The sequence below is a fragment of the Festucalex cinctus genome, chromosome 3, assembly GCF_051991245.1.
Source record: "Festucalex cinctus isolate MCC-2025b chromosome 3, RoL_Fcin_1.0, whole genome shotgun sequence".
Taxonomy (NCBI): Eukaryota; Metazoa; Chordata; class Actinopteri; order Syngnathiformes; family Syngnathidae; genus Festucalex; species Festucalex cinctus.
In genome coordinates, this window is record NC_135413.1 from 15,993,546 (window position 1) to 16,019,681 (window position 26,136).

The 26,136-nt window shown below is 38.0% G+C and overlaps 1 protein-coding gene across 1 annotated transcript; it reads left to right on the plus strand.

Annotated features, from left to right (window-relative positions):
- Positions 1 to 3,834: 3,834 nt before the first annotated feature.
- Positions 3,835 to 25,319, plus strand: ano5a (anoctamin 5a). Its single transcript, XM_077516088.1, has 20 exons — positions 3,835 to 4,117; positions 5,360 to 5,421; positions 11,606 to 11,707; positions 13,199 to 13,270; positions 13,343 to 13,627; positions 14,879 to 14,998; positions 15,098 to 15,213; positions 15,292 to 15,426; positions 15,517 to 15,622; positions 15,699 to 15,759; positions 17,136 to 17,287; positions 19,169 to 19,246; positions 19,432 to 19,654; positions 19,753 to 19,931; positions 19,998 to 20,095; positions 20,175 to 20,305; positions 21,115 to 21,320; positions 21,430 to 21,623; positions 21,888 to 21,993; positions 23,342 to 25,319. The coding sequence occupies exons 1-20, from the start codon at positions 4,048 to 4,050 to the stop codon at positions 23,525 to 23,527; spliced, it is 2,682 nt and encodes an 893-aa protein (XP_077372214.1). The 5' UTR covers positions 3,835 to 4,047; the 3' UTR covers positions 23,528 to 25,319.
- The last annotated feature ends 817 nt before the right edge of the window (positions 25,320 to 26,136 follow it).

Sequence of the window (26,136 nt, forward strand, 5' to 3'; positions counted from 1 at the left end):
CCACAGTTGATAAATATTAACAACATCCCCTCATCTTCACCAGGAAGGCAAGGAAGAAGAAGAAGAAGAAGGATTTTTTTTTAAATTAAACAACCATGATATGTATAAATAAATCCATAATCCAAAACGTATGCAACAATTATTACACAACTCTTTCAGGGATGCCCAAGTCCCGTCCTCTATCTATCTATCTATCTATCTATCTATCTATCTATCTATCTATCTATCACAATTTAATAAAATTAATCTTTTTAAGTCAAGTAAAATGTATTTATCACAAAAGAGTCTCAAAGGGCTTTGCAGACCCACAGTTGATAAATATTAACAACATCCCCTCATATTCACCAGGAAGGCAAGGAAGAAGAAGAAGAAGAAGGATTTTTTTTTAATTAAACAACCATGATATGTATAAATAAATCCATAATCCAAAACGTATGCAACAATTATTACACAACTCTTTCAGGGATGCCCAAGTCCCGTCCTCGGAGCCCCAATCAAGCCTGTTTTCCATGTTCCCCTACTCCAACACACCTGAATCAAATGATAAACTCAACAACAAGCTTTGCAGAAGCCTGGTAACGATCCTGATCAGGTGTGTTGTTGGAGGGAGACATCAAAAACAGGATGAGGGCTATGGAGGACAGGCCTTTAAAACAAAACAAAAAATCTAATCTGTTGATGTTTTATTTAAAATGTCATTAAATCTGTTCCTATTTACACAAAACATACGTTTTACATTTTGTTCCCTACCTGCAGCAGGTGAACCAAACCGTAAACTTAAAACAAAGGTATCAATACCGTGATTTTTGTTCAACCGTTACTTTTAACGCATTTGTGGCTTCATCGTTGCCACTTGGAAAATTTCATGGGGCTCCACAGGTCTCCATGATGTTAATATACTTTTTCTTCACCCACTCCTTTGTTATCTGGCAGTATGTTTTGGGTCATTACCCTTTTCAGAAACACAGCCCCAAAACATGTTGCCTCATCCAAATGACTCTGCAAATGGTGTTCTGTGGGTCATACTTATATTTAATCATCTTCCAAACATGACAGGTTGAGTTGATGCCAACAACTTTGGTCTCATCTTTCTCCAGAGCCTTCTCCGTGTCATTTAAATGTTCACATGGCGAAACTAAGGCGGGCCTCCACATGTGCAAGATTGCAGAGGGATCAAACCTGGCAGTAAGTGCAGTGGGGTTGGGTTGTTGCACATGACGAGTCTTAAGCCTTGTTATTTCTACATAGCATGAACAAGTGTGCCCTAACTTAAGTTTTTCACTTTGAAGGTGTATTCACTAGAAGTAATATACTGTATTACATACTGTATAATCCCATGAATCAGTCTACCAGATCAAAATCAAAGGTGGTCCTGCTTGTCTTCTTGTCATTACTGGCAACTGTTCACAATTATACATTGGCAGTGCACACCCAAGAAGTGCCACATGTTGCGGAGAACGGACAATATGAGACCGAAGAAAAAGTGGTCTGGGGAAATGAGTAGTTATATTTCCATGCACGCCGCCACACCCGGCAAAGGAGCCCAGCGTAATTACACGAGTACAGGCCCGTGGACGCCACATGAAGGACAGCAAAAGGGCCCGGATGCTAAATTTAAACTACATGGGAGATGGCAAGGGAGAGGCCTTCCTGAGCTGGAGGTTGGGGTGCAGAGTGCAATTGAGGTTAAACATCGAGAATTGCAGCAGAGAAAAAAACGCACTCACAAATCTTCATCTTACAACCTTAAAAATAGCTTCTTTTTTTTTTTTTTTTTTTTTTTTTTACATACAGACTCTCTGTATAACTTCCACTCTCAACACAAGAAAAACTTTGCATTCCATACAAAAATTGTCTCGCATTTGAATCGCTTCAGCATACGAGTACTTCCTTGAATTGGAACAACTACTACTTTCCTATTTAGGCAGGGCTTTGGCAGCATCTATGGGAGTTTCAGAGAAAAAAAATAACATAACCCTGCACAAATAAGTGAGTTTTGGGGCAAATAGAGATCTTTATTTCAGTAAAGAATACTTTTAGTGTCATTTTTCTTTGGCTTGGCTCATTAAACGCTAGTAAACACTAACATAAGCATCAAACACTGAAGAGCAACTCACTTTTGCAGTCATACGCGGAGGAAACACTATACCCCTTTTTTGGTACCGGATTTAGACACATATTTTGGACTGACTTAAATATCCATCCATCCATTTTCTTGACCGTTAATTCCTGACAAGGGTCGCGGGGGCGCTGTAGCCTATCCCAGCTGGCTTCAGGCAGTAGGCGGGGTACACCCTGAACTGGTTGCCAGCCAATCGCAGGGCACACAGAGAAGAACAACCATCCACACTCACAAGCACACCTCGGGACATTACGGAGCACCCAATTAACCTGCCATGCATGTCTTTGGAATGTGGGAGGAGACCAGAGTACCCAGAGAAGACCCACACAGGCACGGGGAGAACATGCAAACTCTACCCAGGAAGGCCGGCGCCTGGACACGATTCTGCGTCCTCAGTACTGGGAGGCGGACGTGCTAACCACTCATTCCACCTTGCCGCCCTGACTTAAATAATTTTAACTAATTATTAACTAACTAATTTTAACTAACGTTGAATTTGTACTTTACAAATTTGATAAAGTAAAATTAATGTACTTTACCTTTCAAAAATAACTTAATTCATCTTTATTTATATATCGAAAATAGCATATGTTCACATTCATTGTTTGCAAGTTCGCAAGCCAATGACCAACACTTGTGCTTATAGCAGTGTTTCCCAATCTTTACTGAGCCAACTATCATTTACTTGTGCAAAATCTAATGGCACAAATATCAAAACAACAAAATCGAGTGCCTTACTTGTTTATTTATTTTTTGCTTTTTGCAAAGGGCATTTTATAATTTTATATTAACAGACGTTTCATGCCTTTTTTGTATTACATATTCCAACAGTTTGACTAAAATTGACCCCCCCCCCCCCCCCCCTCAATAAAGGGGGGGAAAAAAACTTTTGGAGTCATGGTGACAAATTAACCAAACACATGATTCTCTGATTGTGTGACGTTACTTCTTTCAATCAAAGTTCTTGAAACTACAAATGGGCCTAAAATAAAATTAAGTAAGAGAAATACATCTAAAGATATTGCGCATTCACAACATACATCCAATTAATTTATATGTCTCAAGATTTGTTAAATTACATGATAGGTGTAGCCTATTCTGTGAGACTGATCAAGATATTGTAACTCATATTTTCTGTGAATGCCCCTGTGTAAATTGTAGAAAAATAGATATGTCAAACTTGTCATATCGTAAAGATTGAGGGAAAAATATCACTTGTTTTGTATACAAAGATACAGAAATCTGCACTATTGTTGATCTTTTTATTTTGTTAATGAAATTTCATATTTATACAAGCCAAATTTGTTAACTTTACTCAATGTTTTAAGGTTGTTTTTTTTTTGTTTTGTTTTTTACTGATATTGGTTGTTACATTGAGTTTCTTAAGTTGTCAACAAGAAAAGTAAAAATATTTTTGACGTACTCTAATTTGGTTATTTGATGTAGCTGTCAATTGTCTATAACGTGCTACCATGTGTGTTATTTTTGTTTATGACAATCTTTAAATGCGGTAAACACAACATAATTTAAACGTAATCAAACAAAAAGCGACCCCTTTTTATCCACGTGCAGGATGCGCAAAGAGCGCAGATTTTTAGTTAGCTAGCCGGTTAGCCGACTTGATGCTAAATATGACATATCCAAATTCCAAGTAGGCACTCGGGTTCCAGTCGGACTCATATTATTGGCTTGACACGGGGCACCACGCCCCTCGCGGACCTCCTTCTGTGCAGATGGGGGACGGACGGAAGCAGGCGGCGGTCGGTCACTGGGTAGATGGTACCCCGGGGACTATGGGCTGTTGCTGAGTCACCCAGGAGACGTCAGCCGGCAAGGAGAAGGACCCCTAGGAAAAAGGCTTCCAGGCTCAGGACACACTCAGCTCGATATGGATTAACGCCATTTGTCCTGCCAAAGTAGTCGACATGAACCGAGTAACGGGCAGGAGTGGAGGGGATAACTTGATAGAGATGAGCCCGTCTGACTCTTACAACGGTGAGTCGTTTAAAAATTAGGACTGCTTACATTCCATACGACTTGTAAAGTGTTTAAAAGTAGACAGTATTGACGCCCACTCAAATGATAAAAGTTGTTTTGACGCTGGAGTGCTATAAGCACTGTGAACTTCATATAAACACAGTCATTGCTGTGCTATTTCAGGCAGTCAGTGCTGACAAAAATGACATTATGTCATTGCCGAAATCACCCTGAACATATGCACTGCATGTTTTGTTTTGTTTTCTTTCCACTATCCATTATATTAAAAATATCTTAGAAATTTAGCTACCACATTAGTTTTGCTTCTGGAGTTCAACAATTTAAAATAAACTGAAATAAATTGATGTACATAAATACAAATCAAACAAATATTAATTGACTAAACGTTGCCGGGTGCCTGCTGTTCCACCAGCGGCCTGTTGGCGGTCTCAAGTTGTAAGAAGTTGTGGTCAGATTCAGACGAGGGAGCAAAGAAGAACAGCCCTATCTTTTACATGCAGAAATGATCTTTCACATAAGCATTACATGGTCGTTTGTTTGTTTGTTTTTTAAAATTAAGTCATCAACAGTCAACACCATCCAACTTAAATATGTGTCCTAAATTTAGCCACCTCACAAGTATGTTGAGTGAATGGAAAGAGTGACTTTTCAAGCCAGTCAGTCTGACAGCTGGCCCTCTTTCTGGAAACAAACTCACAGAGACAGGCAGCCAATAGTCAAACTAAAAAATCCCTCCAGTCTGGTCTGGTCTTCAGAGATTATAGTGTCTTTGTGGCCACTAAGCGGACAAGCTTCTAAAATGTAAAAAACTGTGTGGTGAGTCTAGAATCTTACGCTATCCTAGTGGTGATACACTTTAAGTCTTTTGCATGTTTATGTAAAATATGTGAATGTATTGTGTCTAACTAAAGGCGACGAAAAGCAAGTGAATGTAAACATATATAGGCTAAGTTAAGTCTGCCAAATCTCACATCTTGTTTCAACTTTGTTACTGGAGTCGCTACATGACACCTTAACTGTGTCATAGCCACGTTCCGTTGCTGGTGGGAGCCCTAAGTATAAAAATAGACCACAACACTGGCTCCTCTGTACCTTTCTGCAGCTGTTTATTATCACTTTATGACTCAATTTCAATACCGCTAACATGCCTCTCACATTCTTTATGTGCAAATGAATCAGTATTTACTCCAAACTGGGTCTGACATTATTTTTGTGGGTCTCATGTTGTTTGTCTTGCAGATGATATGAATGGCTACTACCACAACTCAACCAGCCCAGGGCTTCAATATGGACACTCAGAGGTAAAAAAAAACAAAAACAAAAAACAAAACAAAACAAAAAATGCTGAGATCTCTTCAATAAATAGTTAATCAAGGTTTGAGTTTGATTACATAAATCCTAGTCTGACCGTTCTGTGTATATTGTGCGTTACTGACAGGTGGTTGTTTTGTATTAACTGGATTTTAATGGAATTGCGCTGACAAGGATTCGACATAAAAGGCTGCATAAAATGTGTCCTCTTCCCGCTTTTTTTAAAGTGCCATGGTGTGTGTGTGGAGACCTGTGAGTCTCTCAACACCAGCATGGCCACGCTGGCCTCATCAGACCACAGTGATGAAATTCAGGTGGACGTTCACACTTTAGAGCCCATCAGTTCTTTGACTGGGGTAAGACACCAGTCCAGTCTACATATGCATGCTGCTGCGGTGGTTTGCACGAGTGTTTGGATATCTGATGCGTCCGTGTTTAGATTTTTAACCCAGCCAGTAGTTGTTTGTCACTAGGGCCCGACCGATTAAATCGGCTAATTGGACTAAATGCCTGATTATTTTCCCCTTAAAACTTTATCATCGAAGAAAACTGAAGTTTCTGATGTTGTGAAAGTACCCTGAATGCACCATTTTGCTTGTGTAGCATTAGCAACTATCAAGTGTGTAGCATATGTTATTCTATTGTCCCTAAGTGTCCTTTTAGCTGTTTAATGACACCCTATTGGAGTTAACTGTAAAACTAAACCATAAGACCATAAGAATTACATCCACTGTATATTTAAATACAAAACATGCTTCATTTTTAAAACATCCCTAACCTAGCGCTAATGCTAAAAGTGAAGGGAAGATCTTATTCAAATGCTAACAGGAAGTTAGCATCACCTTTGGGAGTGTTTTTCCTTCAAATAACGAATTTTCACACACAATCAGCCTTAAAAAATGCTTATCGGTTGGGCCCTATTTGTCATATTAGATTTGAAGGGAATTATTTTAGCTAAACATTTAGCTTATTTGTATACATTTTGATAATGTATTGGTCTCCAGTTGCTCTGTTAGGTTAGAGTTGTCATACTCACTTTCACTGTCAACTCGGTTCCTCCACAGTTCTGGAAAAAGCGGGCGCTGTTCCTGAAGTTTCGTTCGAGGGTATGGCATGGTAAAAAACATGTTTTTGATGTGATGCGATTCATTGAGTACTGTCCGTCTGCTGCCACAATTACAGCTTCAGAAAATGAAATGTCTGTCAGAGCTGATATCAGTGTGCATATCTGCTGGAAAGAGCTGATTGTCTGTAGCATGTTTTTAAGTCCTGAAGTCATGGAAACATGCTGGGGTGATGCATCATGAGAGTTCATTAAAACCGCTTTGTTCTCACTTGTGATTATTTTATGCTTCACTAAGGAGAAAGTGGCAATTGGAAGTGTTTGCTACTTGTTATCTGCCTGTGTGTTTGTGTGTTATTTTGCATTTATTGACCTCAGCATTACAGTATGTTATCGATCAAGACGCTGCACGGAATTTATGTGGCTGGCCATACTGGAGGGTCTGCACTTTAGAGTCTGCACTTATTATGAACATCTACTGAAAAATGTATCAAGGAGAAAATATAGAAAAGCAAACAGCACTTCACAATTATAATTAACAAATCACATTCAAACTCATGTTAAATGGATGTCAGCACACATCTGACACCATTTCAAATACCCCAAATAAAGTTCAGATGTTCTCATTGTTCAAAGCATCAGTCAGGAGAGGGGACAAAATAATTTCCAAGCTATTAAATATACCATTGAACACAGGTGAAGGAGCTGGAGCACTTGCTGGCAAGTAATGGTTTTTAACCAAGGGACAACATTCTCACATCTTCCTATGCCAAGGCAATAGATTAGGGTAACAAGACTATCTTAGAAAGAAGAAACACATTTGAAATCTCCCAAATGCATGTGAGAAAATGCGTTACAGTCCAATGAAATCAAGTTTGAAGAAAATAAATCTTAGGATATAAGCTTACTACAGCATCTGAACTTTATTTGGGGTTATTTAGAGGAACTGGTGGCAGGTGTGTAATTTCACTTGAGTTTGATTGTGATTGGATGATTCTGAAGGCAGGCACATTCCTATTGGGTGTGCACACTTGTGCAACCACATTATCCAATTCATTTTTACTTTGCCTCCTGAAAAGATTTAGTTTTTTCCATTTGAGTTGTACACGATATAGGTCACATTGGTGGATATAGCTTTAAAATCTTTTTATTATAATTTTTTTAAGTCATAAATAGCGAGCACTGCGATTGGCTGGCAACCATTCCAGGGTGTACCCTGCCTACTGCCCAAAGCCAACTGAGATAGGCTCCAGCACCCCCCGCGATCCTTGTGAGGAATAAGCGGTCTAGAATATGGATGGATGGATAAATACCTCGAATCTGAACAGGGGTGTGTAAACCTTTTTCTTAAAGCCACTGTTTCTGTTGAATTTCTATCTAAGTAGTATTTATGTTCCAAAAACACCAAGCTCCGAAAAAGTCATAATTAAAAATATTAGTTTTACATTTCCCCTAGAAATTAGTAACTTGCTGTGTTACACCATGTTTTACACATACCACATACATAAGACAGCAGAACGCGGACAAGAAAGGAAGCAAGACATCACCCAGTAGTTTGCGGTTATGGACAGAACTCGAGTGGCTCCACTTGGCAGACGTGGATCCAAACAGAAGCACTGCTTCCACATGGCCCTTCTGTAATTACAGCAAATGAGAGAGTTGTTGCCGTTGTGAAGGAAGGCCGCCGCCCTGGCATGGTCAGCATAAAGTAATTCCATCCAGGAGCTCGAGTGGGAATTCAGGCTTTATTTGGGATAAGACAGCGGTTGAAAAAGTTAAACATTTGGACTTGAAGGCTTCTCTAGCAAATTAGTATCCAGATTTTTTCCCCCACAAAGGATTTGCATACATTGATTGATTGCTTTTAGACTCTTGAGTAGCCAGACCGCAGAGCTTCATCAGCCTCGGCAGACTAGATTATTCATGATTCATAAACTTCTTATACAGTTTGCTTCCACCCCATGTAATAGCCTGGCTGCTATTGAATTAGCTTGCTAGCAGGTAGCAATTCCCACCAATGTGATGTCATCATGCTGAGTAAGTCGTCTTTTTTTTTATTTATTTTTTAATAAACCCTCCTTGCACCTTTCCACTTTACTCTGCGAGCGTGTGAGGGCTTGCACGGAGCTCTTCTAGTGCAGGGAGACTTGAGGGGCAGCAATGCTTTCAGCGCTCGCCTGCACTCTCTGGAGCAAGGCGAGGGTGCTCGTTTGGGAAGCCGGCTTTTCCCCCTGATGCATCATAGCCATAAAGGGAGGCGGGCCATGGAGGTAAAGTGCGTTGTCTCCTCCTCGCAGAGTGCAGACAGACAGGGGTCGTTTTTTTTTTTCTTTTAAACGCGGTGTTGGCGTTGGGTGTTGCCTTTGTATTAAAAGTATGTTGTCACTGCGGTGATGCTAAGTAGTGCATGGTTATGTTTAGCTGCCTGAACAGTTGAAGAAGCACCAGCCGCTAGCAGACGTACTGTCCCGTCATCTCTTGAAGCATTCCTGGGCAATTATTTTGTAAATTTGTTTCCCTTTAGCAAAGCACTGCAGGGCTACTGCTGGCTAACACATATCCTTGACATTTATACAGGATGCATTTGCAGCTTGTTTAGGCCCAACAAGTGCATGAATTACAGGAGAGAAATGCTAAAACGCAGCACAATGTTAAACCAGTTTGCTGGAAGACTCTTATCTGATGTATTATTTCGTAGTTCTCTCGGCATTACCATGCTAAGCCAGTGTGGTTTTATTTTAAGCAATAATGTAACGCTGAATATTATCTTTAAAAAAACATAAAACAAAACAAAACATAGTGGTTTAGAACTATGTACAGTAGCTATTGCATGTTTTTCACAGTAGTCATTTTGACATTAAAAAAGTAAAGAGTAGCCTTCAAAAAATATATATATGTATATGTTAAACTAAAACACAAAACTTACAAGTGTAAATGTATACAAACCCATTATTTATTCATTCAGTTTTTAAATCTGGTTCAAAGTGCTATTTATTTTTATAATTTCATGTCACCAGAGGTAGTGTGTACTGCTACATTTACTCCATTATATTTACTCAAGTAACTTAAAGGGATACTTGACTGACTCATTGGGCCATTTTCAGCAGTAAGAAATTAAAATCCATCCATCCATTTTCTTAACCGTTTGCTCCTCACAAGGGTGCTGGAGCCTATCCCAGCCGGCCTCGGGCAGTAGGCTGGGTACACCCTGAACTGATTGCCAGCCAATCACAGTAAAAAATGAACATTTTGTCTATAATTAATGTGGTAACGTCATTATTTTTCATGTACAATTAGTACCTTTAAAAAGTCATTTTTCTACTTGCTGTCGACTGATGATGACATCACCTGCGCTGGCTCAGTTTACTGACCAAAACCAGAAAACAGGTGAGCTATGATTAGCTGTTACCGACTTCCTCAGCACAGGTCATCATCAGTTGACAGCAAGTAGAAAAATTACTTTTTATTTAAAAGTGTTAATTGTACATTAAAAATAATGAAGTTATCAAATTCATTCTGGACAAATGAACTTTTCACTGCTGAAAATTGTTCAATGAGTATCCCTTTAAATAAATTGTACTTGTCAAAATAATAGTGAAAGGCAATTATACTTTTTACTTTTACCTGGGGATTTTTAATAAGAAACTCTTTTGCTCTATTTCTTTGAGCTACATTATGATTCCTACTTTCATTTCTATCTTCTGTCTTGGTTGTGTTTTGGTTTCACACTCTGGTCACATGATAACCCCTTAATGATATTTAAATCCCCTTTCACCAATTAAACAGAGCCAGGAAGTCACATGACCGCACACAGACGCAGTGGCCGATCGACGTGTAATGGCATTTATTCGTAGCGGGAACTTAAGTCACCGGCGGCCATCTTGCGTTGCCATTCGTTAAGCGTGTAATAGCATCTATTGTCATAGTGGGAACTGAAGTCACCGGCGACCATCTTGCGTTGCCATTCGTTAAGCGTGTAATAGCATCTATTGTCATAGTGGGAACTGAAGTCACCGGCGACCATCTTGCGTTGCCATTCGTTAAGCGCGCCTAACTTGAATACAGACTGATTTTTACATTCTTTTCTGTCCCTTGGCGAAAATGCCACAGTATAGTTGTAACAACAATTCTGGGCAAAGCTCTATAGGCACATTTCATTGGTAAGAATTCTATTATAAATTTTCTCTCATAATGTAAATCCCGGCGTGCTATTAAAAGATTAGTCTGTTTCATGTTTTCAGAAACATGAAAAATGAAATGAAAGCAAAGCCTATCAGGTGAGAAAAAAAATGCAAAATTATTCAATAATAGGAGACTGTCCAGTGAAATATAAACCTCTGTAAATCACGATTCACAATATTAAGATAATATACTCTTCTGAGGCTTTAATTTGGGAGCTTGGCCTAAAACCCACTTTCAATTAACAGCATTTTCAGCTAAACTGAACAGGAGTTGGTAGCAGCTGTGAGAGTACACTGTGAGTCCTGGTTATTTTTTGAGACGTCTGTACCGCCTCACACAGAAGCAAAGTTTTTAAAGTGACTAATTTATGTGAAGCATTCTTATCTCATACTGTATTTTTAGCTACAGTCGACAGGTTTTTTTTAACAAATAATTGAAAAAAAAAAAAAAAAAAGGAAAAATAAATCTGCTAAAAAATAAAATAATAATTAGAAGTTTACCAAGCAGGCATACTTCAGTAGTTTTGTTTTAGTTTTTTTTAATTGTTTTTATTTATTTATTTATTTATTTTTATTCTTACTTAATTAATCTAGAGATGAATGCTTTTTGCTTTCATGTGAGCCACATTAGTCTAAAATAACTGTACTCTTGTATGAGTACAACTTTTAGCTAGTCTACCCACCTCTAAATGACACTATGGTATCAAAAGAATCCTCCTCATAACAAAAAAAAAAATGAACACACAACACTAACAGATTAACAACAAACTGACATTTCTATACGGTCAAGATGGTGACTGAAAACTTGTGAAGTGTGATGCTTTCTATTGACACATATTGTAAGATGTGCTTAATTGCATTGACAAAAAGGCTTGTAAAGTTAATCATATGAGCATTGTGCATGTTGTAACCACTGCAATCTTGTCATAGATCGAGAAACAGCAGCAGAGCAAAGACTTGGTGTTCTTCCGCGATGGAGTGCGCAGGATTGATTTTGTCCTGTCCTACACTGAGGAAGGTGATCGGAAACATGTAAGAAACACATACATACCTGTTTGTTTATTTTTTTAACCCATCTTTTGTTGGTTTCAAACATTATTTACTTATATCCTTAATATTTTTTGTTAATTATTATAACAGTGTCCAGAGATCAGAACATATGCCTTTGAAAGATAACTGTCCTTTTTCCATTCCGTGGGCCATTTTTGATTTGTCTGGTAAGAACCGGTTCTTACAGGATGTCCTCCGACCCCAGTGGGAGTCAGCAGGGACATACTCTAGATAGCGCAACACTGATAAAAGAAGGCACAAGTGTCCTCAGCGTATAGAAGTTATCTTTATTCTGACAAGGTCGCTTTCCCATTGGCAAGCATTGGTGGAAGTATTTTGTGAAATAAGTCAAGATCTTTCCGCAAACGCTGCATACTTTGTGGCAAGCGTTGTTCAGACTTTAAGAGGTTGATAGTTGGGTGTTTGACTTCACATCTGCCTGTTAGGACGTTACTTCTATGTGGTTGTGGTTTGTTGAATTCAACTTTCAGGAGTTTCTATTAAAAAGGCAGATCGCTGGTCTGCCGGGAACAGGAGCATTTATTGTAAAGAGGAAGAAACAGGAGGCCACGTCTTGCCTGTTAGCCGCACTTTTCAGTAAATGTCAGCTATAACAAGATACTGATTGACATGTAATTATACCAAGTAAAATTATCATGACCAACATTAGAATTAGCATACTACTGTATGCCTAAGTGGTCATCAAAAATGACACAGATTTAGTCTTAAAAATATTATTGGAAGCCAATGTAACATTAAGGCACGGTGCATGAGTGGTTAGCACGTCCGCCTCCCAGTTCTGAGGACTTGGGTTCGAGTCCGGGCTCCGGCCTTCCTGGGTGGAGTTTGCATGTTCTCCCCATGCCTGTGTGGGTCTTCTCCGGGTGCTCCATCAGCCCCTGCACTAAACAGAAGCCGAATCCCATCTCTACATTCAGAACCAAAACAGTGTCTTAAGATGGCAACATTGAAATTAAATCACTCATGGGACATTTTCAGTTTGGACCTTGACACAGAGCAGAAAGTGGAGAAACATATTTTTGCTTGTAAAAATTATCTTCATTCACCACAGAAATGTGGTAATTTGCATCTCTCACTGTATATTCAAAAACAATCTACAGTATATAAAACACATTTATTAGTAGCAGATGTTATTTTTAGTATATGCTGGAGGCTGCTTAAAAAGGGGTGGGGGCCACAAATGGCCCCCAAGCCATAATTTGGACACGCCTGCACTAGCGGTACTAGCGCCACACTTGTGAGAATCATTTTGTGCTAGATAAAGCACACAAAATGATGCACTTATTTTCGAGACTCATACTTTGCCAGTACTCTCAACATAAAACAATAATTAAATCCAAATGCTTTTCTGCATTTTCCTCTCAGTGCTATTCGAGAAGTATAATAAGAATGGATATTATTCCTCGAAGAAAACTTGAGCTTATAATATTGCCTTTTTTTTTCTACCAAAAGGGAAGGAAGAGAGAGTTGTACGAGGCCAACCTGGAGAAAGTCGGCTTGGAGCTGGAGACAGAAGACAAATCTGTAAGCCTTCACCGTCATTCATTTGATAATGTGTCACAATGGAAGCCTGAAAAGCAAATGACCACAATTTAGGAATCGGAAGACGGAAAGACCTATTTTGTGAAGATCCACGCTCCGTGGGAAGTGTTGGCCACCTACGCGGATGTCCTGAAAATCAAAGCCCCCTTCAAGGCCAGCGACATATCCGAGAAATATGCCATGCCCATGAAATGTCTTGCCACCCCTTTTCGTCTTCCTGAGCACATCATGAATCCCGAGCTGGACTACTTCACCGCTACCTTCACCAAGAGCAAATCGGACTTCTTCCTCATCGATGACAGAGACACTTTCTTTACCCCTGCTACTCGCAACAGGATAGTAAGTATGTTTTTATGCAAGTCTTCATGTCAGAACGCAAATAGACAAATAATACATCATCATTGCTCACATCATCGTCAGTTGCAAACTTAACAAAATAAACATTTTCAGCCCACTACATTAACTCATTTGCTCCCCAAAACGTATAAATATGTTGTATATTAAATGTTTTAAGTGTCCCAAAGACGTATTTATTCGTTTTTATTATTATTATTATTATTTTTATGCTAGAGCCTACTGAAGGCTTTGATGCAGCCTCTCAACTGCAGAGAACGGGTGTAAAAATGTGAGTAATTACAAAAACAGCCAGCAGGTGGCAGCAGAGTATAATAAATCAACCAGGGCCATGATGAGAACAAGCTGTTACCCCATAATTCTTAGCAGATTTTTGAATAATGGTGAAATTCAGCTATATTCTAATGCTAATTGCTGCAAAACGGAAATAGATAGAAATATACTCTAATCTTTCATTTGGTAGGTTCCATGCAAGGTTATTTTAGTACACTAAAACTAACACACACAAAAAAAACTAAAACTAAAATAAAATAAAAAATCATTAACGAAATAAAAATGAAAACTAACTGAAACTACATTCTATTGTTTACAAAATTAACTAAAATTAACTATAATTATAGCAAAAATGTCCTTTGTTTTAGTCTTTGGTAATTACCGGTAATTTAATGCATGACCCTTTGGGGATGACTTTAAATATGATTTTAAGTAGATTTATTTTGATATTAACCAGAATAAGGACGTTTGAAAGTATGTCACACAGAAGTGACGTCATCTAGCAGCAGCCAATAGAAAAGCACCTTCAGATGACGTCGCTCCCATGCTGTTTTTTTTTAATATTGCGGACAAGTTATACACACTTTTTTAAACTAAAAATAATACTGAAACTAAAACTAAGCATTTATTAAATAACTAAAACAGAAGCACCCTGAACACTAATTCAAACTAACTAAATTTAAAAAACAAAACTAAAAATGAAATAAAAACTAACTAAAATGAAAATTCTATTCTAAAACTATAATTACTCTGGTTCCATGTTTTTATAGCAATAGTACACAATATTCTGTGTGCCTTGCAAAATCAGTCACAGTCCAGTAAAACAGCCGGGAGCAAAGGGGCTTGCTTCCGTGAAAATGGCTGCAAGTAAATAAGTTAAGAAACCCTGCAAAATAAATATCTCAAATAAAATGTGAATGCATACAACTAGCAAAACTTTGATTTTGTCTCTTTTGTCTCAAGGTATACTATATCCTCTCCCGATGTCCATATGGGGAGGATGAATGTGTAGAAAAAGACAAAAAGGGAATCAAGAGGTTGCTCAACAACGGCACCTACACGGCAGCATTTCCACTGCACGATGTGAGATCGTTTTTGCTATTGAATATATTTATCGGAGTAGGTTATTAAAACAAAAGGATGGAAATACTTAATTTGTCTTGTGCGTGTCTTCGCATGCAGAGCAGGTACTGGACAAGATCAAAGGATACGAGTTGTGAAAGTGAAAGATACAATCTGTACCAATACTGGGCCAAATTCTCGTGTTTTTTCAAAGAACAGCCCCTCAACCTCATAAGGTAATAAAACAGCACACAGTGACAATGTTTGTTCCATGAGAATATTCATATAGCTCACAGCTAAACACGTTTTTTCAGGAAGTACTACGGGGAGAGGATTGGCCTCTATTTCGCCTGGCTGGGGTTCTACACTGAGATGTTGTTTTTTGCCGCGATTGTGGGAACTTTTTGTTTCACGTACGGACTGTTCTCATACAAAGATAATGAGTGGAGGTGAGTTTCAGGCAGAGCGCATTATACGACTAACACTTTGTCCAAAGAATCATGTTCGATTCACATGCTTTGAATTCCAATTATGCTCAGTAAAGAAATCTGCAGTGACCAAATTGGAGGCAACATTGTCATGTGTCCGCTGTGTGACAAGAAATGTAGCTACTGGAAGCTCAACATAACCTGCAACGCGTCATGGGTGAGACATCTGTCTGTGCGCCGCTCGACATTGACGACTGAATCTCTTCACATTCTCGACATGTCTTCTCTTTCAGCAATCCAACCTGTTTGACAATGTGGGAACTTTGTTTTTTGCCGTTTTTATGGGGATTTGGGGTGAGTCAATTCTTGAGCTGCAGCACCCCCTAGTGGGGCCACATAAGCAACTGGAACGCTTGCCAAACATGCTAACCTCAATTTTGTGTATATTATTTTTTAACGGATACTAAAAACGTATAATGTCTTGTTTTAATACTTATAATACTGTTTTAATAATCTAGATGTGTAGATGTGGTATGTATTATTAGAATTAAGAAATACAAATTTAAAAAGAATTTGTAATTATAGCCTAAAATTTGTGCACTAACCACAACTCATTGGTCGTTTCCTTTAGACGTAGACTGATATGATTTTTTTTTCAGGGCCAATACTGATTATTAGTAATCAAAGAGACCGATAACCAATATTCACTTCTGCTAATAAAAAGGGAAAATACTGGCATAAAAAAATAAATAAATAAATAAATAAATAAAATTCTCAACTTTGTTGAACTTGTATTTAAAGGGATACTTGACTGAGTTGACTCATTGAGCCATTTTTAGCAGTAAAAAGTTAATATTTTGTCTATAATTAATGTGGCAACTTCATTACTTTTCATGTACAATTAATACCATTAAAAAGTAATTTTTCTACTTGCTGTTGACTGTTGATGACATCACCTGTGCTAAGGAAGTAGGTAACAACCAATCATGGCTCAGTTTACTGATCAAACACAGAAAACAGGTGAACCATTATTGGCCGTTACCTCCTTCCGGTGATGTCATCGTCAGTCGACAGCAAGTAGAAAAATTACTTTTTAAAGGTATTAATTGTACATGAAAAATAAAGAAGTAAGAAATATTAACTTTTCACTGCTGAAAATTGTTCAATTAGTCAAGTATCCCTTTAAGCGTATGTTTATTGAAAACCTTTAAGATCTGCAAAATGTTTCCTTTTTTTTTATCTTCGACAATCTATATCTTTTTTTAAAAACAAAAAGTTCAGGGAGCTCCCACGGTCGTTAGCATGTCTTAAAAAATTTAATGAAAATTTAAACTAGCCACATATTGTTTTCTACAGTAAATAAAACTTCCCAAAATTTCAAAATATCTGAAATGTTAAATTTTCACTCATCTCAGTTTTAATTTCATTACATTTAATTTTAAATAAATAGTTCCCTGAAGTTAACACAGTTTTAAATTGATTTATCGCCTGTTGGATTTTTTTTTTTTTAAAAAGGTCGATACCGATACTCGTCAAAACTTACACCATTTTGCTAATATTAGGACCACTGTTGCAATTTATTTTTATTTTTTTAATTGTTACTAGAGGGCTTGAAAAATTTGCAAAATATAGCAAAAATGTCAGTTGGCAACACTTCAGACATATGTTGTAGCTTCTGCTTGCTACCTCACCATTAGCATCCACACGTATACATGTGACTTATTGTACAGTGACATTGTTCCTGGAACTCTGGAAGAGGCGTCAGGCCCGGCTGGCGTACGAGTGGGATCTGGTGGACTTTGAGGAGGAGCAGCAGCGACTGCAGATCCGGCCGGAGTACGAGAACAAGTGCACCAGCCGCAAGCTGAATCCCGTCACTCAGGTGTTTACATGCTCATGACCGTACGTCATTTATACGTGCTTTGAGTAGACTGCAAATGAGTGTACAGTGGTGTTTTGAGAGGGTTTTTCAAATTGTGTGCTGATTTGAAGTTTGGGTGCATTATAATGGGAGTCAACTCACTTGACAGTAAATATTACTTTGGGATATTGCAAACAATTATACAAAAACAGGCATCAAGCTGTTTAATGTCACTCTCAGTTGAAGTTTACTGTCAACATAAAACAAATTTAACATAACATGATTCAACTAAATAAACATAGCACGAGGACAGGGGTCTGCAATCTGCTGCTTTTGGAGCCACGTGGCTCCCTGGGGATCTCAAAAAAAAAAAAAAAAAAAAAAAGAAGAAGAAAAAATTGTTTGTTTGTTTGTTTGTTTTTTTAGATATTTTTGTTTTTTAGATAAAATATTCTTCGAATAAATTAATGATTAAATAAAAAAATAACAATTAAATACTAAAAAAAAAAAAAAAAAAAAAAAAAGTCCAAATTATCAAGTTGGAAAAATATGTATTGATTTTTTTTAAATAAAATATTCTTCAAATAAATTAATGATTAAATTAACTCATTCACTCCCACCCATTTTCACTGAAGCAACCCCTTTACTGGGTTTTGACTGCTTTTGCAAGACCCACAGAGTATTGTGCTCTATTGCTACAAAATATGAAATCTACCAAAAGAAAAATTTGCATCTCTTCTTTCATCAGGAAAAAAAAGTACATTTCTATCTGTTTCCGTTTTGGAGCAATTAGCATTAGAATATAGCTAAGTTTCATCACAAATCTGTTTAAAACAGTGGGGAAAAGAGTTTTTTGCAACACGACTCTGTTTGATCTCTTAAACTCTGCTGCCAACTGCTGGCTATTTTTGTAATAACTACCATTATTTCAAGCGTTTTCTTCAGTTCAGAGGCTGCATCAAATACTTCCGTATGCTCTAACATAAAAAAAACACACAAAAAAAACATAAAAAACGTATAAATACGTCTTTGGGAGCAAATGAGTTAATAAATGAATAATTAAATACTAAAAAAACAAAAATGTTCAAGTTGCTGGAAAAAGAAAGATGAAAAGTATATAGAAATGTTTTTTAAAATACCTAAAAAAAAAGTCCAAAGTTTTGCGGCTCCAGACAGATTTTTGGTTATTAATTTGGCCTAACATGGCTCTTTTGACAGGAAAGGTTGCTGACCCCTGCACTAGCAAAATTACACGTTGTATATTTCAACAGCAACATAGCTTGCCTTTAGTTGGCTAGCTTAATGCTAACGCTAACGCAAAAAGGGAACTCAGATATGTGAACACATTTACACATTCAACATAATTACTTAGTCATATTCTTTATGATGGAATTATGGCACAAACTAAACTTATATCTCAAGGCACCACTGTAGTAAGAATTAAAATAATGAAATGATTAAAACGATTATAAAAATGTTAGACTCGACGCCATTGACAAAAAACTGGGTGGTTAAACTATGCCTTGACATGGTGCCCACCTGTAGGAATCAGAGTTGGTTCTTGAGAGGACTGCGACTGATCTAGTGGGAAAATTATTTCTCTGCTGGGTCACCGTCTTATTCTGGGTAAGGGTGGTGCTGAAAAAGGATTGCCTCTTTAATGCGGGAGAGGTTTTCTTGTGGTGTACATTTCTGAAAAAGACTCAAAGCCACAAGTTTCCTTCTGTGCTCCATTATCGTATGTGTGATAATTGGTCTCATTTGGTTTCCCTCAAATTAACTTGAATGGTAATTAAAAGGAACCTTGTGGAGTTAGTTGTTTTTCAGGCTATAACAAAGTGTGACTGACTTTTTGTGTGTGTGTGTGTGTGTGTGTACACGCTTTACTTGCTCGTGGTATAGGAAGTGGAGCCTTACTTACCCATAACAACAGGCAGGTGTGCACGCATGTGTCTGTCCGGAGCCACTGTCCTTTTGTGGGTGAGCATTTTATTTACCATCTTTCATGTTTTGTTCCTTGAAGCTCCTCGCTTGCTTTGCCTGCGTCTGTATTTTGCCATCAGCACTTCACTTGTAACAATACAGCTTGTGGTAATTCAGCCTTTGCCACTCCTTTTATCCCGTCAGTCATCTTGTCACGTTCGCTGTCGTCTTTTATCCCAAAGCTTTCTCTGACCGTCGCCTGTATCATCGGAGTGATTGCGTACCGCCTGGCGGTATACGCCGCCTTCGCCAGCTTCATGAAGGAAAACGCCCACCTGAACAAGATGGGCTCCTCGATCACCCCGCAGCTGGCCACGGCTGTGACCGGCTCCTGCATCAACTTCGTCATCATCATGATCCTGAACCTCATGTATGAACGAGTGGCTATTTGGATCACTGACCTCGGTAAGCCAAAATGGCGTACTTCAAATGTGTCAACTTTTTTTTTTTTATGTGTATGAACTAAAGTCTGCGGGATTTTATTTTGCTTAACGTCGCCACAGAAATCCCAAAGACCCATGTGGAATATGAGAACAAGCTGACAATCAAGATGTTCCTCTTCCAGTTTGTCAACTATTACTCCTCCTGCTTCTACGTGGCTTTTTTTAAGGGCAAGTTCGTTGGCTATCCTGGAGGTTATTCTTACATGTTTGGCCAGCGGACCAAACTCAGGAATGAGGAGGTAGATTCAATTTCAGCTTCATTCTGTTCTGTTCCTATCATTCAATTTCCCTATGTTTGCATTCAGTGTGATCCTGGTGGCTGTTTGATTGAGCTGACCACCCAGCTGGTAATAGTGATGACTGGTAAGCAGGTGTGGGGAAACATCCAGGAGTCTCTGGTCCCGTGAGTACACCAAAATATCACCGTAAGCGTTTTACATCTGTATTGCCTGTACATGACCACCTACTTGTCATTCTTTCAGCTGGTTAATGAACTGGTGGCGTAGCAGAAAATCTCGGAGACACCCAGAGAGTCTGTACACCCGATGGGAGCAGGACTACAACTTGCTGATGGTTGGGCAGCTGGAACTCTTCTACGAGTACCTGGAAATGGGTAAAAATGGCCAGTTCAATACATTCAGTCAGTAAATGGGATATCGAACTGATACATTCTGCCATCTAAAGAAGCAGTTCTCAAATGGGAGTACGTGAATGTAAAATATATTTAGAAAAAAAAAAAAGTTTCAAAGTTCAAAAAATGTTCAGTAGGCTTAGGCTAAAAACCCAGCACCTCCCCCATAACAGAATGGTTCGACCCAACTTGTCACATGCCACCAAGAATCACCTGTCAGTCACGTGAAAACTTTATTTAAAATTCAGTTAATTGTTTCTTTTGGAGAACAGAGCTTTACTATGATCCCAAAAAATGACACTTTGTTGATAATGATTTGAAGGTGCACAAATCTTTATTTATACTTAAATAAAAAAAAATTTGTATATATTATTTCATTCTCAAATAGTTCAAGAGACCACATAAATACAAATAGAGTTCCAAAGTTTCAAGAATCAGAAAATGATGGCACAACACTTTTTTTTTGTTTTTTTTTTTTGTTCCTAATCGACAATGCTTTGCACTGGTTAGGGTGTACTTGGCTGAAAAAATATTTCACTGTGGTTACATCATTGAAAAAGCTTGCGATTGAGAACCACTGATCTAAAGGAAGAGCATTTAATTGTTCTGCTTGTCATGATATCGCCATCATAGATAGATGAACAAAGTAAATGGAAGTAATTGGATAATTGGATATTTGGTGTGCCTCGTTCATGTTTAGTAAGAGCAACAAATCCAGCTAGACAGAGAGAATTGCATCCTGCAGATGGGGCTGTTTCTTCCCTAAATGTTAATCTTTTTTTGTGCTCCAGTGATCCAGTTTGGTTTCATCACTCTGTTTGTGGCCTCCTTCCCCTTGGCTCCCCTGTTGGCTCTCTTCAACAACATCATCGAGGTTAGAGTGGACGCCTGGAAACTCACCACTCAGTTCAGACGTCCTGTGGCAGCCAAAGCACACAGTATCGGAGCCTGGGAGGAAATCCTCAGCGGGATCGCCATCCTCTCTGTTGTTACCAATGTAAGATGCTAGATCGCTCGTAGATGTGCTTATTCTCGTCAAAAGCACTCCAGTGATATTATGTCCCAGCTACTTTCTCTTATGTTGTTTCTTTCTTCTTTTTTTGCAGGCATTCATTGTGGCCTTCACCTCTGAAATGATCCCCCGACTCGTGTATATGTACGCGTACCAGCCTGATCGTTCGATGAAAGGCTACATCAACAACAGCTTGTCTGTGTTCAATATCTCGGAGATGCCACTGGACAACAGACCAGAAGAAGGGGAGAATCCCCCCTGGTTCAACGCCTCCATCACATCCTGCAGGTGTGTGTGATGTTGTTGCTGATGATATAGTCAGTAAAAACAGTTTTTGCAATTAAAAAATGCTGTACTACGTATCTGGTGCTCCATATGTTGGTTGTATGTAATTTTTCGCTGTTATGTAATTTTAAATTATGAGGACTAAAGATGAAAACTAGCATTGTGATAAATCTGGTGCAGCCATCTTTTTAATGTTACTGCACACTGTCCTTAAAAAAAGAAAAGAAAAGTTGATTAAATGCTAATGCTAACTCACCAATCATACAGGTACCATGACTATCGCTACCCTCCTGGCCATGAAAATCAGTACACCCATACAATGCAGTATTGGCACATTTTTGCTGCTAAGCTGGTCTTCATTATCATCATGGAGGTAAGATAACGTTTGTCTGAAAGGCAACATCAACAACTGCTGACCACATTAGGTGACAAGGGATAGAGGTGAACAAATGTTCTTTAAATTGTTTACATCGGCACTTTTTCCACAATTTAACAATTCCCAGGTGTTAGTCAAAGGTCTCTGATATTTTTGGATCAAAATACACATTTCACAGGGGCCAATCCACTTTTGTTACTTTGCAGAGTCACTCAACACAGAGTGGCTAAATTATTAGCCAGTTAACAGCCAGCCAACTTAGCACTTGCTAACTGATGTTGCACAACAGGCTAACCTTCCACCCCCTTCCGCTTCGAAAAAAAGAAATAACACCTGCACCTCATATGCATATTGTATTGGTATTATGCATAAAACAAAAATAAAATAGTAATAAATACAAAAATAAATATATGGAATAGGGCCTGACCAATACAGGCATATTTAGGGCAGTGCTAATTCTAATATTTGGCAAATAAATACATAAATAAAATATATATGTAATTTTAGCATTGGTTTAACTTTATAGCAGAGAAGATAAAGGGTAAAAAATTACTTATTTTTTTCGGGGAGCGAGCCAGGATATTTGAACGTCATTATCTTATGTTGTAATGTATTTAAAGGAACAGTGTGTCGAATTTTTTCAACATTCATTTATTTTAAAACCCCACTATGAATTTCAATAAAATGCAAAAAAAGTGATCTATATTTATCACATCAACATACATCTTTGATATATAATCGTAGGTGTAGTCATTGCTAATTAAATTACATATATCGTGCTGCGCATTACAGGAGGCTGACATGTTTCCACCATCGTTCTGCTAGGGATACCCAAAGGAGAAGGACTTGGAACATAGAAATTGGTAGTAGGCTTGCAATGTGTGGTCTCTCTGAGGCAACATAGTGTGCATGCTTCAAAATACACTTTGAACTTAGGTCGTTGCAGTTCACCACTAGATGGCACTAAATTTTACACACTGTCCCTTTAAAAAAGGGAAAAAAGTGGATTTTTATTATTTTTATCATTATTATTTTGATTATTATTAATATTATTATTTTATTGCAAATAAGTGGATTTTTAATTATTAATTATTATTTGTCATTATTGTACTACATAATTGTCAGGTTTACAATTATTCCCACAATAATTCTCAGTCTTAGCATGTTACGAGCATTCCTTTTCCAGGGTTTTTATGATAAACTAGACGACATAAACATACCAGAGTTCATCATAAATAAATCCCATCACTGATCCTTCATTTTCATGTCATACAGTGTGTCTACATGACCAAGCACATTTATTTGTGCTCTCGTCTCTTCATGACCATACTTTCTTCCTCTGCAGCATGTGGTCTTTCTGGTCAAGTTCTTTTTGGCCTGGATGATTCCTGATGTTCCGGCCGACGTGAGGGATCGCATCAAGAGAGAACGCTACCTGGTCCAGGAGTACCTGCACAACTACGAAGTGGCGAAGCTGACGAGCGAACTCAGCTCAAACCAGGACGCTTGTACCTGCGAAGAGCATATCTAGCACATGGAAAAGCTGCTGCTCTGTGATGTAGGCACGCCCGCTTGTTAATGTTGATCCCGGTGTTGACTATTTGATTATATGATGACACGCGCACTTGTACACTCATAGCCTTTATGAAGGAGTCCCGTCCTCAGCTGTCCTGCTTCAAGCATGCTGAAAACCTAGAAGACTTGAATATAACTGCCTCGTATTTATGGCCTTTGATTCTTTGCTGTAATTGTAATGCTGAAAATGATCACATTTTGCTGTAAGGAAGATAAGCCACGCCTTTCAGAACTATTTATTGCAGTAGCCACTTATAAGTAGCTGAAAAGCAGATGCCTTAATATATACGTATATCACATTTTGTCCTTACTTTCACATGTCAGTGTTTCCCCCATGATATGTGCAGTATGTGCTACATGCCAAAAAAATTCATGCATTACTTAATTCTCTTTACACATTTCTGCAGGTCCTGAGCATTGCTTATTAACAATATAAACAGGATGTCCCATAAGTTTACATATATATAACCCTATTAAAAGGGTTTTATTTAAAGTATAAAATATATAGCACTCTATAATATTGTACTTTTTGCCACATTTTTTTGCTTCAATTCAATGGACATCGTGCTGCTCATGTGTTCTGCTTGGCCACCAGGGGGCAGCATAAGGCAGACAAACAGCAAAATATTAGTCATTCTATGCAGAGGATAAATAATATATGCCTGCGAGGATTGTTCACGATCTGGTTACATGTGTTTGTGTGCCGTTTGAGTCCAAATATATATTGCTTAAAAGGATATAAAAATTGTCATTGGCAGTTTGAGTTGTTGGGTAGCATTAGACGTAATTAAATTTTATAAGGCAAAGCTATGTGGTTATTTAAAAAATGCAAATGTTTAATTCTTCCCCCAAAATATAAAATTCAAATAACATGTTTAGCTGACATGTTTCAGCGCTCTTTATGATTTCAATTTGTTCAAATGCATTTTTTAAGGGTTTCTGAAATGTGAAAAAATAAAATGCTAAAAACTACACTATGTATGGAAACTTATGGGACACTTTGTGGGGCACAGTGCTTATATTTAAAACAAAGAAAATCTTTAAAAAAAACTTTTAGCATGAGATCCTCCACATTCTTGAAACATATCATGTGAGTTGCAAAAAATCTGCTGCTGTTTGCACTGTGATTAAGAAAGCAGTTTGGCGCCGACGGGTCATTCTGGCTTAACAGCTGCTGCAAGTTGAGAAGTGAAAGCCTTGACTGAGTGAAGAGATTCCTGTTTAATGGGCCCGTGTTTACCAACATGCTGGAGCTGATAAAAAGCGTCCACCCACTTTCCACTTTGCTCCAGTACACAAAACAACGCAAAAAAGAAATACGCGTTTTGATTTTTTTTTTTCATTTTTGATGGCACAATTGCACTTGATGAAAAATGACATAAGTCAAAAGCATGCCAGTATTGCGGTTGTCATGACAACGATGCATCCAGTCTTGAGTGTTTTGTAGCAGTAAAGTGTGACAATCTTGATGGAAGTTGTTAATTTGCAGGATATTTATTTTTTAGGCTTTTGTATGTAAAATATGTAATTCAGTCATTTAATCAGCTAATCTTACGTGAACTTTATACTTATTTTCAGTTTATTTCTCTGTGAATAGCAAACATGTTCTGATGCCTTTTGTCATTTTTTATTCTTTTATCAAGTGAAGCTGTTTACTGTTCTTGTGCTATTCAATCATTTGGTTCAGTATTTTTTTTTCAACATGTCCTGTATTCAATATTGCAGAATAAAGTCCAGTTGAGAACCCATGTTTGCATGATTTCTGAATGTTCTAACTGGCCACTCTGCTGCTTTGCTGAGGACATTGGCAAGCATGAACATTCGCACAACAGATGGGCCGAGCTGATGCCACTTCCTAGTCAGTGTTTGCTCGCACTAGTGGGTGTGGTTAACACATTGGCACGCTCTTCTCACCTGGCAGACAAAAACAGGGGTGGCATGCATATACAGTAACGTGTATGTGTACTCTATTCGCTCTGCTCATGCTGCAATTGCAGTAATTCTGTTCTTGCAGAATTACCCACAGTTTCCTTTTTGAAAGAAGAACAATGAGAGGTGATTTAAGCATATCTGGAAAATACGTTTGTGTTTTTTTTTTTTTTTTTTTTTTAACATACATTTTCATCCGTGGTCGTCATTGGTCAAAAGCTGCTGCATTGCCCAATCACCTCGAAATATTGCATTGAATATCCCGCCTTTCCCGATCCGATCACAGTGGAGCAGTCCAAGAATGATATTGTGGAAAAACTCCTTTGAGTGATTCAAAATATCAATCTGGCTTTTGCCAGTTTACCAATTTTCAAACGCACTTCGAGCTTTGGTCGTTGCATTCTATTAGTTCAACACTAGATGGCAAAAATTTCTATACACACTGTCCCTTTACAAAGCCTAAGAGGCGTTTAACAATGCCACTAATTTATTTATATTTTATGACTATTGTACACATTTATTGAAATGGTACAAATTAATGTTGTATTTATATGTTCTGCATAGGCATCTTCACCTAGGGATTTTATTATTATTTTTTTTGGTGGGGTGGGGGAAGCTTTCTACAGCTTATTCATC

What these genes read in the sequence shown, in the direction of transcription:
- ano5a (XM_077516088.1), top strand. Translation starts at nt 4,048, where the DNA reads ATGAACCGAGTAACGGGCAGGAGTGGAGGGGATAACTTGATAGAGATG. An exon ending in TTCAATATGGACACTCAGAG is followed by an intron (nt 5,422 to 11,605) that starts GTAAAAAAAAAC and finishes ATCTTGTCATAG; the next exon opens with ATCGAGAAACAGCAGCAGAG. An exon ending in AGGAAGGTGATCGGAAACAT is followed by an intron (nt 11,708 to 13,198) that starts GTAAGAAACACA and finishes TTCTACCAAAAG; the next exon opens with GGAAGGAAGAGAGAGTTGTA.